The sequence below is a fragment of the Urocitellus parryii genome, chromosome 7 (genome assembly GCF_045843805.1).
Source record: "Urocitellus parryii isolate mUroPar1 chromosome 7, mUroPar1.hap1, whole genome shotgun sequence".
In the NCBI taxonomy this organism is placed as follows: domain Eukaryota; kingdom Metazoa; phylum Chordata; class Mammalia; order Rodentia; family Sciuridae; genus Urocitellus; species Urocitellus parryii.
The window spans coordinates 1,360,451-1,378,878 of record NC_135537.1 but is presented as its reverse complement, the minus strand read 5'-3'; the positions used below and the strand labels follow the sequence as shown (position 1 = coordinate 1,378,878).

General features: G+C 53.0%; 1 protein-coding gene across 4 annotated transcripts in view; it reads right to left on the bottom strand.

Moving 5' to 3' along the window:
* Positions 1-18,428, bottom strand: part of Zc3h3 (zinc finger CCCH-type containing 3) — an 84,504-nt gene that overhangs the window by 1,971 nt on the left and 64,105 nt on the right. For all 4 annotated transcript variants that reach the window (XM_026409839.2, XM_026409840.2, XM_077801389.1 and 1 more), the window contains 3 exons: positions 16,571-16,702; positions 1,141-1,325; positions 214-563 (listed from right to left, as the gene is read on the bottom strand). In XM_026409839.2, coding sequence (XP_026265624.2) covers positions 214-563; positions 1,141-1,325; positions 16,571-16,702 — 667 coding nt within the window. The remainder of the gene's footprint in view (positions 1-213; positions 564-1,140; positions 1,326-16,570; positions 16,703-18,428) is intronic.

Here is an 18,428-nt window from a genome sequence, read left to right as displayed (position 1 = left end):
TTCTAATTAAATCAGCCCTTGGCTGGGGTGGTCTGCATGGTGGCCACTGATGCGCTTGTCCTGCACTGGCGCTGCCCCTTGCCAGCAGCGGCATACAGGGCACCCACTGACTCACCAGCCCCCACCTGGAGACCCCCTTGGTGGGGTCGAAGTGCATATTTAAAATGACCCCTGGTGGCACCAGCCGGGTTCAAGAACAGCCAGGCTGCCTACCTGAGTCCTTGGTGAGGGGGCCTCTTGGAGCCTGGACCCCGGGATGGCCTCCTGGGCTTGGTGAGGACTGCAGGGAGATGAAGGACGGCAGCTTGCAGAGGCTACCTGGGCCTGTCCTGGATGAGGTGGCTCTCTCTTGGAGAGATGGCTCCTCCTGGTCCAAAGTAAGGGGGGGAGAGGAGGGGGCGGAGGGGGTGGAGGGAGAGGAAGCCTTTGATGACAATGGAGAGGCTGAAGCCAAAGCCTGTGGGGAGGGGGAGGGGGAGAGGGAGGGAGAGGGTGGGACTGCAGCCCTGGAGGTGGGGGAGCTGGGCGTCTGTCTGGTGGGACGCTGGGTAGCCGAGGGCTTCCTGTAGGAAAGGAAGGGAGCAGCAGTAAGGGTGGGCAGCTGCCTGGCAGTCAGGGGCTCTGAGGACACTAGCAATCTCCTGTGTGGAATCATCCCAGTGACAGGTCTCCTGGCCCCTGGCCCCTGGCCCCCACTTCCTGTCACAGCAGCCACAGGTGTCTCCATCCAGGTCCCAGCTTGACCCTTGGCCCCAAGGACAGGCTGGTCTCAGGGCCTCTGGCTGAGGCAGCCGGGGTCGGCTAGCTAGTGGGAAACTCTGCTCCGTGCTGAGTTTTGTCCCTGTCTGCAGCCAGTTTCCTCATCTACAGGGGGCTCCCCATTCCACAAGCCCCTCCTGGGAGCCCAGCTTCATCCCCTCTTCTGGGGAGTGGGTTTCTGAAAGCCCCCACCTCCCTCCATTGGCTGGGACACCCTTGGGTCTGAAGCTCAGGGACCTCCACTCCATTTCCTGCCTCAGACTGACATTTGTTTTTGGATCTGAAGTTACTGGGTGGGGACTCACCCCAGAGGGTCAATGTCCCCAGGGGAGGGTTGGGCCACCTCTGTCACAAACAATGCAGCACCCACCACCCCATCACCTGGGTCCATGGCCAGCTGACATTCTGCTCCTGAGAGTTGTTTCGCTGGGCCCTGGGGTGGGGGGCGTAGCTGCCCGCCGGCCGTGGCGCTTCTGGTTGCGATGGAGCAGCTGGCACTGGGTACCCCGGGGACATGCACCCCTACGGGCAAAGTCCGGGCACAGCAGCGTGTGCTTCTTCTTGCACTGGGGGAGAAGGGACACAGCTGGGTGTGCTGCACGGACGCTGTGCATGGCACTGGGAGGCATCCCTGCAGCTGCAGGGTGCCCCCTGGGTCTCGGGCTGGAGGTGTCTCACTGGAAGGATGAGGTCACCAGGCCAAGTGGCTCGCCTGGGCCCCTGGGCATGGCCTGAGGGACCGGCCATCCTGAGGACTCCCAGAGCCTGAGGCCAGGCCACTGTCCAGGGCTCTGCCTGTCTACCACCCCCACTTGACAGCCTGTCCATCCTGGTGGGTGTGGTGAAAGCCCAGAGGAAGGCAGGTGGGGCTTGAGGCCTCAGGGGACCTTGCCAGGCAGGGTTCAGGCTGGAGCCCGGGCCATGGGGTGCGGCAGGTCGGCTAAGGCCGGGCAGCACTGGGTCAGGGCTGGGTTGGGCACTCGATCCACAGCACCTGTCGTGGGGCTAATTATACCCAGAGGAGAAGGGGCGCCAGCAGGCAGGTGCTCCGGGCAGCCACTGGGCCTCGGCTCTGTCACCAGGCCACAGGGAGGCGAGAAGCCTTGGCTGCACCCTACTGAACAGCCCCAGGATGGGGATGGGCACTCAGGGCCTTCCTTCCTGGCCCCTCACTACTACCTCCCAACTGAGTCCAAGGTTTTATTAGGGACAAGGTCTCCCCACTGTGTCCCCTCACCCTGCTGCAGCTGGCTCAGATAGGCACAACTTGGAGGAGGGAGCCACAGTCCACCTGGCCTGCAGCACCCCTACTGTGTCTCCCCTAGACTGGTGACAGGCTGCTCCACCTTGAACTTCGATCCCACAGAACCTACAGAGCCCACCGAGTCCAACTCAACACCAGGCCAGGGCCCCAGCGCAGATCCCACCTTGAGGCTTTTCATCTCAGGCCCCACAGAACCAGCCTGGCCCTGCTTCCAGGGCCCAGGATTGAGGGCCTAATGGGGGACGGCGTGTGGAGCATGAGGGGCCGGCTGCAGTGAGCGGGCTGGCTAGGCAGACGCCTTGCCCCTGCCCCATGCCCATCTTGCCCCGTGGCCACCTATCCCGCCACAGAGAGGGCAGGCTTGGGCAAGAGCTCCCAATTCACTCACTCATCCCCACAGAGTCAAGTCCCCTCTGTGCTGGGCCTGGCCGGTGACACAGGGCCCTGAAACCCAGGGCAGTGTGGCAGGCAGAGGAGAAGAGGACAGCACAGCCAGAGCCCAGGTAGGCAGGAAGAGGCCCACCGGCAGGACGCACATGAGCCCAGGCCCTGTGAGCAGAGGTGCTTGCTCGTGCTGGCCAGCAAGTGCCTTAGGGACGTCACCAGGGCTCCACAGCAGATGACAGAGGTGCAGGAGTAGACGGGGTGCTGGACAGAGTGGGTCCAGCTCCACAAGGTGGCTCTGGGCCCCAGACCCAGCCTGTGTGGAGGCCAGACTTCGGAGTTTAGACTCAACAGAAAAACAAGAAGGTAAAATACCAAATTTGCAATTTTTTCCTTAGTTACACGTTGTGATATACTGTGCTTAATAAAGTATATCTCACCTATTATTTTCCTTTTTTCACTTATTTATTTGTTGCTGGGGATGAACCCGGGGCCTTGCTCATGCTGGGCAAGCCCCTGCCATGGAGCTGCACCCTCCAGCTCAAACTACCCATGGGGCTCACGTGTTGCCACCAGACAGTGCTGCTCTGAAGACAACCAGAACTCTAAGGTGGAGGGTAAAGACATTCCCCAGGCCACCCGAGAGCCAGGAGGAGAAGGTACAAGGAGGAAGAGCCCCTAGGAGCACAAGGGCAAGGGCAAGCACAGCCAGCTGACCCCCCCCCCCCCCCCCCCCGCGCAGCTTGCAAGACCTGCAGTAGGGAAACTATCATTGAATGATTAATCCAACTAGGGGTGCGGGGCCAATGACACTCGGCACCCAACGGGGCAACCAGAGCCTCACACACGGGTGTGACGTTACAGGAAGGCAGCGGACCTGGGCAGAAATCAGACCCAGGCTGCACCAGGCTGCTCCTGGGAAACCCTGATGGCCAGGGGCATGTCAGGTGAGACGAGAAGCGGGGAGCAGGAGGACAGACCGCAGGCCAGCACCTCGGGGGACAGACGGGCACATCCAGCTCCAGACAGACCAACAGGAAGAACACTCAAACCTGCGTCTTCTTACAACCATAACAGAATCTCCATCAGTAGTTGAGAAGCAAAGAAAGCTATATCCCAGAGTTCTAACATATTTATGAGGCACATAATTCTGATCTTTCATAAACTGACTCATAGAATGGGAAAACAGAAAAAAACTGTTTGCTTATGAGGCCAGAAAAGTCTTGAAACCAAAACCTGACCAGGACCATATGATAAAAGTCCACTTGGGGCAACCTTACAAAAAAGGGTGCCAGAGCACCCCGCCTCCCCAAGCCAGAGATGGTCTGTAACATACGGAGACACTGATCTCCCGGGATCAGGTGGAATGCAAGGCTGGTTTGACACCAGAAAGTCAGTGCACAAAAACAGAGTGACAAAAAGAAAAAGAAAAAATCAATAAACAGAGATTAATAGTATGTTAACAGGCTCAAAGGACAGAGTCATATGAACACCTCAGTAAATAGGAAAATAGTATTTAATAAAATTCAGCCTTGATTCAAAGTTGAAAAAAGGAACACTTAGCTAATTAGTGGTGGAAGGGGACTCCTTAGCATACTCTAGACAGCCTTCCATAAAGCATCACTGTCAATGGGAAAGGCCAGAAATCCCATGGCCACCAATCCACATGTCCTGGATCCGAGCCAGTGCACCAGGCAAGAAAATGCATTTGGACTCAAAAGAATATGGGCTGTGGCTGTGGCTCAGTGGTAGAGCACTCGCCCAGCATGTGTGAGGTCCTGGATTCGATCCTCAGCACCACATAGAAATAAATAAATAAAAATAAAGGTACTGTGCCCAACTACAACTGAAAAATAAATATTAAAAAAAAAGAAAAAGAAATAAGAAGCTGGGCATGGCAGCCCAGCTTGTCATCCCAGTTACTAAGGAGGCTGAGGCAGGAAGATCCCATGTTCAAGGTCAGCCTCCGCAACTTAGTGAGAACTTGTCTCAAAATAAAATAAAAAGGGATTGAGCTCAGTGACAGAGCACTCACCTAGCATCTGTGAAGCCCTATTCAACCCCCAGTACCAACCCCCCCACGAAACAACATGCCAGAGGTTCACCTATCAGAAAACAGGAACTCTAGACATCCAAGAGAGGCCTGCACAGGGAGGACGGGTGCCACCCTCGTGTCCACAAGGCTCACTGTGGCACAGGCAGCAGCTATCACCACCTCCACCACAGGGTCCAGACGACGCCTGTTAGAGCCCCAAAGGGGCCTTTCTGGCTTTCATTCTTGGTACTGGGGATTGAACCCCGGGGAACTGCACCAGACTTGTTATTTTTAGTTTGAGACAGGCTCTCAAAGTTGCCCAGGCTGGCCTTGAATTTGAGATCCTCCTGCCTCAGCCTTCCGAGTCACTGGGATTATAGGCGTGTGCTACACACTTGGCCACAGTATTTTTTTTTAACCTAATAAAGCGGATTTAAAACATTCTTTTGCCTAGCATGTGTGAGACCCTGGGCTCAATCTCTAGCACCGCAAAAAAAAAAAAAAAAAAAAAAAAAAAGAGGTTAAAATACATGTTTGGAAGAATAAAAGGTAAGAACCATGAAAACCTCCCTAAAGGAAATCAGTGAGGTGAAGGAACTTGCTTTATTATGAATTATTTTTGATGTTTTGCATTCCTGGGGATAGAACCCAGGGCCTTGCACATGCTAGTCAAGCACTCCACCACTGAGTCGCGAAGCTCAGATAACTTAAGTGTGGTACTGGCTCAGGCACAGCCAGCCGTGAGGAGAAGGGAGCTGGAGGCACCCTGCACTCATGCAAGGGCTGGACTGGCAGGATGGCACAAGGACCGCTGGGAGCACGGCTGCCTGCAGCAGGGCACTGTGCCAAGTGCGTCTGGGTTCTGCCTCGCATCCTGACCAAACCCAGTTCCAGAGGATTCCAAGTCCCAGCCCTGCCCTGGGGTGTGGCGCGGGACATAAGCTTGCCTAGTGTAGAGAGGCCCTGGGTTCAATTCCCAGTATCTCAAAAAATAAGATCCTAGTCCTAAAGACAGAAGGCAATTTAGCATGCGTTGGCGTACAGAAGGTTTTCTTGTACAAGATACTAAGGGTGCAAACTGCAAAGGAAAAGACTGATAAAGCTACATCCATTAAAGTTAGGAACTTTTGTTCTTTAAATCATACCACAAAGAGACAAAAAACCACACCACACACTGGAAGAAGATGCGCGCCATGGTGTGGCTACAGAAACCGAGTACCCGTTTATACTTCAGTGACATCCATATCTTACACTCGCAAACCTCCTGAAGATGCCCACCCCTCACCAGAAAGCCCCCAAGAGAGGTATGAGGGCTCCCAGGAAGAGGGCCGGCCTCACCTCAGGTCAGAAATGCAGACCAACAGGCACAACACTGGCCAGTGCTCTCAGTGGCCAGGAGGGAAGGAGGCTGGGCCACCCCGAGGGCGGCTGGAGGCAGGTCCTGCTGAGCTGAGGGGCTGTGGCTGGCCCCTGGGTGCAGGCCTTGTACAGCCCCAGGCGTGGTACCTGAGCGTCAGGTCAGAGGCCTGCAAGCCAAAGCCATGTTCAAGCAATTCACTAGTCACCAGCTTCTTCACCCACCTCAGGACACTGAGGAAGGTCATCAGGGGCCTTCAAGGAAATCCCACAGTGGTGTCAGGCTGTGTTCCGCCCCATGGAGCACATATCAGACCGCGAGGCCTTGCACATGGCGGGCAGAGGGGCCCTTCCTCACTGGCTGCCACTCTAGGCCAGGGCAGCCATGGGGGGTGGCTGTGCTGGCAGATGGCCTGCAGGGACCAGGTGGGTCTGCTCGGCATACTCATCTCTGGGTGACTGTGTCCAATGGCCTGTCCACAGCAACCCCCACACCAGAGAGGTCCAGGGCCACTGCCCCTCCACATCACCCAGTGCTTGACACAGGCCCTAAGCCATGGCCAGCACCATCTCCACAGATGAACTGTTGGTGGACCCTATTCACAGTGGACACACCAGCCTCCTTCCCACTGTCCAAAGAAGATGTTCCAGACCCTCACCCCACTCTTGCTGGCCTGGCCAAGTCCAGGCCTCCCTCACCCGCTCCCTGGTTCACCCTGACGCGGGTGACTACACACCGTGCTGCACCCTGGGACAGAAATGGGCATCAGGGAGCAAGGAAACCCCATCCGTGCAGCCTTGAGGGAGGCTGGCAGAGGCTGGCAGGGCTGTGCCCCTGCTGGCTCCGGAGTCTGGATGCTGGCTGTGGTCACGGAGGGTGTCATCAGGATGGGAGGTGGGAGCTCCCTGGAGGCTCTGCATGTTTTTGGTAAATCTAAAATGATTCCAAAGTAAATGTTCATTAAACACAATAAGTGACCATGAGCTTTGTGCTGAAGTGGGGCAGTACAAGTCACCAGAGGTACCCAGTGAGGCCAGAGTGGGCGGAAGGTGGGGCCTGGTGTCGTTGGGTGGGCCCTGTATTCATCCCAAGGCACTGAGGCCACGGGAGGAAGAAGCTCCACAGCAACGGGTCTCTGCCCAAGGATGGGCGCAGCAGAGGATGAGGAGGAAGTAGGGCTACAGGAGGGACCTGGTCTAGAAGCCATCAGTAGCCCCAAATGAGCGAGCATGGGGAGGGAACCGCCCACTTCAGGACAGGGCTGAGAGGCCCCGGAGGGAGGAGCACAGGGGCTGAGGCTGTGGGAGGGGTGCTCACTGGGGAGCAGCAGGAGCTGGAGAGGGCAGGTCAGCTGGGACAGAGCACGGTGGAGGGCAGCTGTGTGTGGTGAGAGGTCTGGGGAGGGCTTACGAGGAGGGCAGAAGAGGTGCGAGATCTGCCAGTGGGGGGAACAGGAGGCAGAGGTGGGAGGCCAGAGCTCTGAGAGGGGCAGAGCCAGGTGTGGCCCCAGGGTGTGGTGGACAGAGGAGACTGGGAGGTTAGCAGCATCGAGGACCAGGGTGTGCAGTGTCCCTGGTCTGTGCCAAGGCATCCCGCAGGCCAAGATAGCCATGCAGGCGAGACCACGGCAAGTGTGCAGAGACATCTGGCCATAAGCAGAGCAGAGAAAGAGGGCCTCAGGGAGGGGACAAAGATCCAGGCCTGTCCACAGGAAAGGGGACACAGACAGGAGCCTGAGAGCTGACGGCAGGAAGCCGGAGTGGAAAAATGTTCAAACAATAGTGAAGTTATCAGACATCATGGAGGACAGAAGTAGGAAGCATGACATTTTTCAAACTGAAAGAACTGTCAACCAAGAATCTTACATTTGGAGATATGCCCCCACCCCGAGGAAGAAAGGGGAAGTCAAAACATTCTCAGATGAAAGAAAAGTTAAATAATTGGTCATCAGTTGATCTACCATGAAAAGTAAGGGTCAGGTACAGGTGGTGGTAACACCTCTAATTCCATCTACTTCAGAGGCTGAAGCGGGAAGATCACTGGAGCCCACCAATTAGAGGCTGACCTACACAACTCAGCAAGACTCCATCTCCAGTTAAAAAAAAGGAAAAAAAAAAATGAATATAGAAGTCCTCTAAACAGAAAGATAATAGTGAAAAAAAGCCCTTGAACAGCAGGAAGGAATAAAGAAGAGGATAAACAAAAATATGGGGGCTGGGGATGTGGCTCAAGCGGTAGCTCGCTCGCCTGGCATGCGTGCGGCCCGGGTTCGATTCTCAGCACCACATAAAAACAAAGATGTGTCCAACGATAACTAAAAAATAAATATTAAAAAAAATTCTCTCTCTCTCTCTCTCTTAAAAAAAATATGGACAGACACAGTGGATTTTCTTTCTCAAGTTTTCTAAATCATGTTTGTGGTGGAAGTGAGAATTATAATAGTGTCTAATGTGGTTCTAAATGTACGTGGAGAAAATACTTAGGACAACTACACATGGAGAAGGCTAAAGGGACATAACGCTTCCCACACTTGATTCAAACTGATAAAATGCCAATACCAGTAGGCTTTGATTAGTTATGAATATAAAACACCTAGGAAAACCATTAAGAAAACTATATAAAGACATATACTAAAAATATTATAGATAAATCAAAATACAATTCTAAAAAGTAATCCACAGAAGGCAGGAACAAGACAAAACCAAGAAACAAAAAACCAGAAAGAACAAAACAACAACCAAACCAATGACAGACTTAAGCCTTGATAGATCAAAACTACACTAAGTGTAAATCGCATAAATACACTAATTAAAAGATAACAAGTGCATAGTGGATTTAATAATGTGACAATTATTTGCTGTCTATAAAAATGATTGGATGGCATTTGCCAGTAAATAGTTGGAGTTGGAGAATATCAAGCTAAGCGAAATAAGCCAATCCCACAAAACCAAAGGCTGAGTGTTTTCTCTAATGTGCAGATGCTAACTCACAGTAAGGCGGGCAGGGGCAGGTACTAGGGAAGAACAGCATTACCTTAGATTAGGTAGAGGGAAGAGATGGGGGGGATGGGAGGGGAAGTGGGGACAGGAGAGACTGTATGTGTATATGTGACTGCTTGACCAATATGATTTTGCAACGTGTACACTCAGAAAAAGGAGAAATTATATCCCATCTATGTATGATATATCAAAGTGCATGAATGCATCCTGCTGTCATGTATAACTAGTTAAAATAAAAAAAATTAAAAAAAAAAGAATGGTTTCTTCAAACATAATACATTGGTAAAGTGAAAATAAAAAGATGGAAAAAAGATGTATCACACAGACTTTTTCCAAAGAAATCAGGAGTGGTTGTATTAGTATCTGAGAAAGAAAACCCCAGGGCTGGGGCTGGGGCTGCACTCAGTGGCAGAGCACTTGCCTCTCAGGTGTGAGACCCTGGGTTCGATCCTCAGCAGCACATAAAACAAACAAACAAATAAATAAAGATACTGTGTCCATCTACAACTTAAAAAAATTTTTTAAAAAGAAAGAAAGAAAACTTAAAAAAAAAAAAAGGGAACAACTTCAAATTAATTATCAAGATCCCATCTCAAGAAAGCTACAAGGGAAAAAGAGCAAAACAGACCCAAAGCAGTCAGAAACACAGTAAGAGCAGAAAGCAATGAAATCAAAAGAAAAAACAAATGAAAAAAAAATCAGTGAAATGAAGAGCTGGTTCTTTGAAAAGATCAATGAAGTTGACAAGTCTCTTGAAATCTCTTGCAAAAAAACTTTAATGAAAACATTAAAGTCACCTCTTTCTAGTACCAGGAAAGATTTTTTTTTTCTCGATAATGCTGGGGATTGAACTTTAGTTGGTAAAGGCAAGCACTTTACCAACTGAGCTATATACCCAGCCCTGAAACTGTGATCACTACAGACCTGAAAGACATCAAAACAATAACTGAGAAATAATTTAAAAATTTGATAATTTAGATGAAATGGACCAATTTATAGAAATACACAATCTATAACAAAAGTGACTCAAATAAGTCTGAATTAACCTTTATATAGTTAAAGAGATTCAATCAGTAATCAAGAACCTCCCAAGAATGAAAACCTGAGAGCAGAAGGCCTCACTGGTGAATGAGCACCAATTCTCCTCAAATTCTTCCCAAAAATTTAAGAGGAGGGAATATTTACTAACTCATTCTGCAAGGCCAGCATTATCCTCATATCAAAGCCAGAGAAAGACAGTATAAGAATACCACAGGCTAGATAGGGGAGAAGGATGGGAGGAGAAGGGAGAGTGGGGAGAGGGCAGGGGGTTAGCAGTGATAGTGGAATGTGATGGACATCATTATCCAAAGTACACGTATGAGGACATGAATTGGTATGAACATACTTCATATACAACCAGAGGTATGAAAAATTGTCCTCTATGTGTGTAATATGAGTTGTAATGCATTCCGCTGTTATTTATTTTAAAAAAATCAATTAAAAAAAACTGGTGCAAAATAGTAAAAAAAAAAAAAAAAAAAAAGAAAGAAAGAAAGAAAAAGAAAAGAGAAAAAGAAAACCACAGACCAATATCCATTCAAGAATATTAATGTGGGCTGGGGATGTGGCTCAAGCGGTAGCGCGCTCGCCTGGCATGCGTGCGACCCGGGTTCGATTCTCAGCACCACATACAAACAAAGATGTTGTGTCCGCCCAGAACTAAAAAATAAATATTAACAACAACAAAAAAGAATATTAATGAGAAAATCCTGAACAAAATAATTGTAAACCAAATTCTCCAATATGTTAAAAGGATTGTATGTCATGACTGCATGGGATCTGGTTTCAGAATGCAAGGATGGTTTGACATACAAACATCGATATGTTGATTGTGACTGATTATGATTCAATGTGGTCAATGTCATTAACTGACCGACAATAGAATGAAGAAAAAGCGCCCCCCCCAAGATCATCTCAACTGATGTAGAAAATAAGGTTTGACAAAATTCCACACCCTTTGGTAATAAAAAACACCCAACAAACTCGTGATAGAAGGGAAAGTCCTCAGCATGATAAATGCCATACATGAAAAGCCCAGTGCTACCATCATACTCAATGGCGAAACATGAACACTCTTCCAAGATGAAGAACAGGACAAGGGTGCCCACTGTCACCACTTCCACCTGACACAGTACCGGAAGTCCTAGCCAGAGCAATTAGGCAGGGAAAAGTAAGAAAAGGCTTTTGAATGAAACAGAGAATACAAAATCACCTCTGATTGCAGATGACATGATCATACATATGTGTGTGTGTGTGTGTGTGTATACATACGTATATACACACTCTAAAAATTTCAGGAAAATTGTTACCAATTCAACAAGAGGCAGGCGGACATGGAGAAAGTAAACCCTCATGCACTGCTGGTGGGATGGGAAAGGGTTCAGCCACACAGAATGTAACTGGGTGGTTTCTCAATAAGCTAAACAGGATCCCCACATGGTCCAGCAACTCCACTCCTAGGTACACACCAAGGCTCGTGAAGGCAGATGGATGTGTGCCAATATCACTGTGGCATTATCACGGCAGCCCAAAGGTAGAACCACCACCGTGTGTGCACAGATGAGCAGAACCTGTGCACACATGGGATAGAATACCCTTGAGCCCTGAGACGGAGTGAAGCTGACACCCACCACCATGCGGATGGACCTTGAAGAGACGATGCCAGTGGAAGAAGTCACAAACACGGTGTGATGCCATTCATGGGAAATGCCTTGGACAGGGTGCCAGGGGTTGTGGGTGAAGAGGAAAGGAGAGTTACTGCTTAACATTTCACAGTGTTCCTGCTTGGAGTGATGAGAAAGTTCTGGAAACATCTGATAGCAGTGATGGCTGCACCACACTGTGCAGAGACCTTCTGCAGGCACGGGCTGCCTGCCCCACCTGCTCTCCTGTGCCAGCTGGCCAGCCCAGCACTGATGGCCTCACTCAGCTGGCCACCAGGGCTGCCTCCCACACCTGGCGCCCCCAGAGCAGCTCCTGCCTCCTCCTGGCTCTGGGGGCGCTGCGGCACTGTCCTCAGCCTCTCACTCTGCAGAGTCCTGTGAGGAGCCGCGAGGACCATACCTCTGGGTCCCGCCCCGCCCCAGGCTCAGCTGGCTGCGGGGGGCATTGGTGCAGGCTTCAGCTTCACTGCATGACCACAGGCCCCCAGGGCATTGGGGTGCTGGGAGCCTTTCTGTCTAAAGCCCTGCTTGGGAGTCAGCTGCCCCATGGGGGGCTCCACTGCCATGCCTGGCAGGCTCCTGCCTGTTGGAGGGGTCCAGTGGCAGGCATGCCCAGGGAGGCGCCCCCGCCAGCACCAGAAAGAAAAGAGAAAAAGAAAACCTGTTGCCCTGCCTCTCCCCTGCGGGCATGCGTGAGGGAGCCAGGGACCCCAGGCCCAGAACTCAGGGCTCCTCAACTCTCCATCCTGTCAGAAGCCTGGACGGTGGCAGAAGACCTGAGACCAGGTTTCCTGATCAAAGCTCCCTTCTGTCCTTGTCTTTTCTGGGATCTCAGCCTCTGGACTGCTTTTCTAGGATCAACCAAAATATGCTCTTTGTCCTCTTGGTTAGAAATGGCACCTGACCCTCTCCCCTGACCTCCATTCCTGAGTTCTCATCCTGCAACTTCAGGCCAGTGTGGTAAGTGGCCTCTGAAAGGTCCAGTATCGGGCAGCTGTGGTCTAGGAGCCTCGGTGTCCATCGATGGTAAGCATTCTCTGTGTCTCCTCTTCCCTGGGCCCCTCTGGGGGCTGGGTGTGCCCCAAACACTGCCTCCTCAAACCTCCACCCAGGCAGCCTGGCTGAACCGGGCTGAGAACCTGGGCTTCTTGTGACCCAGCTGCTGTAATGACCCACGACGAACATGAGCAGCCTAGAGCCGTGGCTGACCCAAGTGGGGCCTGCAGCCCAGGGCTGAGCTAGGCCACAGCGTGGTTCCCCCCAGTGCCCTTGGGAGCAGAGGTGAGTGTCCCCCAAGCTCGTGAGCTGGAGCTGGAGCTGGACCCTGATGCCCCTGCCTCTCTGCCAGCTCCCAGCTCCTCTGGCTTTGGGGCAGGACTGGGTACGCAGCTGACTGTGTCTCCAGAGGCCCAGGGGCGTGGAATGATGGATGGCACCACTGCGTCAGAACAGCAGGTACTCTGAGTGGCCCTTGGAGGAGCTGCCATGGCTATGAAAAAAATCCACGCCACCGAGTTGTCCACTAAAGATGGTGAAGATCGTAAATTTTATTATATACATATTGCACCAAAAAAAAAAATTTGGTGGTCTTAGAGATTGAACCCAGGGCCTCCCACATGCTAGGCAAATGCTCTACCACTGAGCTGCACCCCAGACTTTTTAAAAATTCATTTTGAGGCAAGGTCTTGCCAAGTCCCTGAGAGGCTGGCTTTGAACTTTTGATCTTCCTTTCTCAGCCTTCTGAGTAGCTAGGATTACAGATGTGAGCCACCACATCTGCTGTAGCACAGTTTTTAAAAAGTCAACAATGTTGCTAAATGCCATGGGGCAAGCCTGCAATCCCAGGAGGCTGAGGCAGAAGGATGGCAAGTTCAAACCCAGCCTCAGCAACTCAGTGAGACCCTAATAAAATATAAAAAAGGACTGGGGACACGGCTTGGTGGTTAAGCATCCCTGGGTTCAATCTCTAGTGCAAAAAAAAAAAGTTAACAGTGTGGGAGCCTGCAGTCCAGCTCCACATTCGAGTGCTGCCTGCTATGTTTGAGCCCTGGGCTCAGTCCTGAGCACTGTACATAGAAGCAGTATGGAACATAGAACCCACCGAAACGGGTTTCTACACTTAAATGTGTGAATTACATGGTATGTAAATTCCGTCTCGAAAAAAAAAGTACTTTATTATTCTTTTAGGGTCACCACAATCAGAGGGGAAATAACCAACAGGTGGAGAAGTAGTTTGGGGAGAAGAGGGGCACTGAGTATGATCCCCACTGACTTGCCAATTAACAACTAACTAACCCCAGTGAGCATGCAGGGGTGTGGCCCCTTTACCACAATGGCCTTCTAATTTACAAAAAGGAAACAGCCCTGGAGGGTGGCAGGACCTGTCACCACACTGCCTTGCTTGCCATGGCCAGTGAAGCCAGCAGAAGCAGAGGCAGAGGCTCTCGGAGAGCGTGGGTGGGGCAGGCCCTGCACAGACCCACAGCCTGCAAGCCAAGAACACCACGCCAGGTCTACGCCCCACAGAAAAAATAAGGATTTTTGACTGAACAGAGGACACCAGGTGAGGGTGATGTGTGGCGATGGGACCACTGCATCAGAACAGCAGGTACTCTGAGTGGCCCTTGGAGGAGCTGATGTGACCTCTGCTTAGAGCAGAAGGGTAAGGGCGGGGTTCCAGGAGCACCAGAGTGGGCAGACTACGGGAGCTGAAACCCAGCACTTGCCAGGCCATGGCGAAGCAGGCTGAGCAGAACACACACACACACACCCTGAGAAGGACAGCTGCCCACACGCACACCTGCATCCCCAGCTCTGTACACGGGGCTGGCGACAGGGCGCTCTGCCACATCCAACACCTGAACACCCGTTTTAAACAAGCCCCAAAGGAACCAAGACTCTTGGGCAAGTGGCCATTCCAGAGCTGGAGCTTTCTGTGAGACCAGAAATGAGGGAAGAGCTCTAGACACTCCGGGGCTGCACGTGGAACAGGAGACAGCAGCAAAGGCCTCGGGCAGCCAAGCGGGAGCAACGGGAGCGATAAGTTAAAAGTGCATGCAGACGCACAGAAGAACGCAGAGGCAGACGAGGGTGCTCTTCCACGCAGGGCATCCGCTCACGGTGGTGGGAGGAAAGGAAACATCAAGGGCTTCAAGATTCCCACATAATGTGCAAAACCAGGAGGAGATAGGCAGAGAGCCTCGCTGGCCTCATATCTATCCAGCGGTCAAGGCTAGCCCCTGTGACTACTGCCAGGAGGCAAAGGGAACACAGCCCACACCTGCTACTCCCTGCTCTAAGCAGAGGTCATGTCAGAACCCCAGGGTGAGAGGCATGCAAGACAACTGGCCTGCGGTCACCAATCTGTCCTAAAGCCCAGGAGGGTGGGGACAGCTGGCCTGGGGCTGTCTGTCTGGAGGAAGCTGACTTCTGGGCCTGGGAAAAGGGAAGGAGCATAGATTTACTCCCAGCCTGAATTATTCAGGAGAGAAGGGAGTGCACCTCTTTAACAAGCTTGGCTTCATGAAGCAAGGTTAACAATTCCACTTGATTCAGTGGAATATCGCAAGCTCTCTGGGGCCCACTGAGGACTCGCACTCCAGGCGCAAGGTGACGACTCAGCATTTTTCCTATTATTTAGAGAATAAAATTAACCCTTCCAGGTCCAGGCTGCTGCCTCCCTGCTGCTGGATCTGGCCTGCTCAGCGCTTTCCCCTATGTAATCACAAGCTGCTATCCATCATGTGGCAGGACGCAGCCTGACGCGCAGAAACGTACACAGTAAGCACTTCCACTAATAGAAGCAGAACTTAAATATCACTTTGATACTTTCATTTAAATTGGAATATTTTACAATAATTGTTGCCTCCATGGGTCCTGCCCCCCTACCTGGACTAGGGCCTGGAGGGTTTCCCTGCCCAGTGCCCAGGTGCCCATCAAGGTGACCCCCAGCTCCACGTTAGGGCCCATGTTGTGAGCAGGCAGTGCAGCAGCAGGAGTCGGGGCTGGCTCCAGGGACCCACTGTCTCAGGTCCTCCCTGGAAGCGGATGTCAGACCTCTAGGGAGGCCAGGCAGGTGTTGGTGAGCTCCTATGTGGGTCCTCTCAAGTGCAGCCAGTGAGGGAGGTGCTCCTGTGCGTGCCACCTGGGCCTTTCCAGCTCTTGGGGGGCGTGGCCCAGCACCCACACAACCCTGGTGCCTGGTGACCTCACCTTCATTGGGGGTCCTCCCTCCAATCTGCAGGCCCACCACAGGACCATGTTCCCAGGCTTTGCAGCTAGAAGGGGCAGCAGTGGGCCTTGCCATAAGGCCCCTGGGTTGTGCAACACAGATGCTCTCAGGGTGCCAGGGACTGAAGAGTTCTCTTTATGGCCCCTGGCCCAGGTCTTGTGGGAGGCTAGGGAAAAGGGTCCCACTGGGTCAGGCCTGCAGGGACCTCTGGCCAGCCCCCTGAATCAGGAAGGATCCTAGTGAATGAGGGGAAGGCCCCACTTGCTCGGCCAAGGAAGTTCCCCACAGGTGCTCAGCCACAGGCGAGACTGAGCTGCCCTGGCAGCCAGACAGGCAATTGTGAGGGGCTGGGACAAGCCAAGCCAGTCCCCTGAGAGCAGTTCACTAACTGCCCACCTGGCACTGCCCACCTACTTCCAGTAGGTCCTGCCTCAGCTCACCCTAGGCTCACCTGCCCCTCTGGACAACCCCTCGGCTCTGCCCAGCCCTTCCATCCCAGGCTATGTGGGTGTGGGCTGCCAATACCTGCCACCCTAAGATGGCTACGGCTCCATACCTACCCACAGGTCTTCCAATCCTGACCTTCAATGTCCCCTTCACCCCACAGCAGTCTCTCAGGGGTTTTGCCTCCCCAGCCATTGCATCCCTGGCCCACCATGCAGTGGGGTGAACCCACTGTACACCCTGCTGCCCTGGGGGACCTGGGTACTCTGGCCTCGCTTTCCCTCAGCTCACACTGCACAAGCCCCTGGCGAGTCCCTGGGCCAGAGTCGCCTGTGAGGGAGACAAAAGGTCAGGGCTGTGGGAGGCTGCCCATGCCTGCCTGCGGGCCTCACCTTGGCACCCAGCGGGCAGTAACCTTTGAGGAAGTCGCTGCAGACCTCGGCCTTCCGAGACACATACACGTGGCTGTAGGGGCAGTCACTGTTGCTGCAGATCCCCTTCAGAAAGTAGGAGCACACAGGCATCTGTGGGAGGGAGGGCAGATGGTGAGGGCCAGCGACCCATGTCCTAGCAACCACAGCCGCTCTACAGGCAGCAGCACAAGGACGCAGAGGCCCTGTCCAGGGTCCCACTGTGGCCCCCACAGGGGTGAAGTGGATGCATCCTGCTGGGCAAGGGAGCTGCTTGCTCACAGTCAGACCCCCCTTCCTAGGTGACCCAGAAGCACATCTACCCTCACTCTGTCAGCCTGAGGGGTCTTGGGGCAGGTATACTATCCCCCAAATCCCTCAATGTCCAGGGCAAGACGGCAGTCTGGACTTCCAGCCACTAACCGTGGCCCGGATGCCCGGGAGTCACAGGCCACGGGGCCAGTGTTCACACAGGAGAGCCTTGGGGCCAGGCATCAAGCTGGAGATTCTCTAGCCACCTGACACGTGTCTTGGAGCAGGCTTGGTCTGGCCCTGACCACAGGGTGGCACTGAAGCCTGGCAGCAGGAGGGGCTCAGGGGAGATCTGAGGGCCTAGTATAGGCAGCATGGATGCCCCTGGCAGGCTGCATAGAGGTTTATGAGCCCAGCCTGACTTTCCCTCTTCCTTCCCCAGAACAGAGCCGCAGGCCCCCCTGACCTCTGGCCAGGGCTGCTGCTTGTTATCACCATCTGGGTTGGGAGAGGTAAGAAGTGCAGTCCACCCCTCTCCCAGGGGGAAAACTGAGGCCTTCGTGAACAGGAGCTGGGTGGGGTCACCCAGGGAAGGAAGCAGGGGATGTTTCTAAAACTTCCAGGAGACTCCCTGCTCCCCTTGTGGGCCGGACACCAGCTCCTTCCTGGGACATCTGGGGGAGTGCAGTGGCGTCACTTGCCCTGGTCCAGTATGGAGCCCACCCTGAAGGCCTCAGCAGGACTTCCCTGGGACCCCCTCCTGAGGCCCTGGGTCAGACCCCCACTCTCACCCCCAGGGAGTCAGCTCCTTGCCCACACTGAGTCCTGGCTTGCCCACGTTGCTCAGCACTGAGGCCGGCGGTGGGCTTGGGGAGCCCTCCATGGTTCTGGGGCACCCAGAAGCTGTAAAATGTCACTTTTCTAGGGTGAAATATAAGGTAGGGGCAGGAACCTGTCTGAGGGCCAAGAAGGGAAGAAAAGGCCCGGGCAGCAGCCCTGGAGCTAAGGGGGAAGGAGGGAGAAATCAAAGAAACAAAGGGTGATTTACTGAGCAAGAGTTTATTTTTAATTGTCTTTTAACTGCAGCCGCAGAGGGGAGAGGGGCTGGGGGCCCTGTTTGGGGCTGGTGGTGGTGCGGCTGCAGACAATTCCCTTAATGTGGTTTTTGATATAGAGCCCAAATTAGCTCTAATAAAAAGGGATAATAAAGCCAACTCTTACACCAAACGGAGCTCCTCCTGGCTGTCAGAGCGGGGCCGTTACCAAGAGGAAACTGCGTTCTCATTTCAATTAACCTTGTTTGCACCCTACCACGTCCACACAAATAACAATAACATTAATTCAGGGCGCTGGTGCGGGCCCACACATTAGACAGCGTGGAGTGTGCACTGGCTTTGGAGCTGGCGCTTAATGAACCCGAAACTCGACGTGAATTTCCAAATTGCTCACGACAGAGTTTCGAAGCGCGATTAGGGAGAAAAATGCTGATTCTCTCCAAGCTCCTCAAGGGGAAAAGCTGTCGGAGCAGCAGTGGGCCTTGCCCACACGCCTCCTTCAGCTGCAGCCCCACACCCAGCCCTTCCCTACG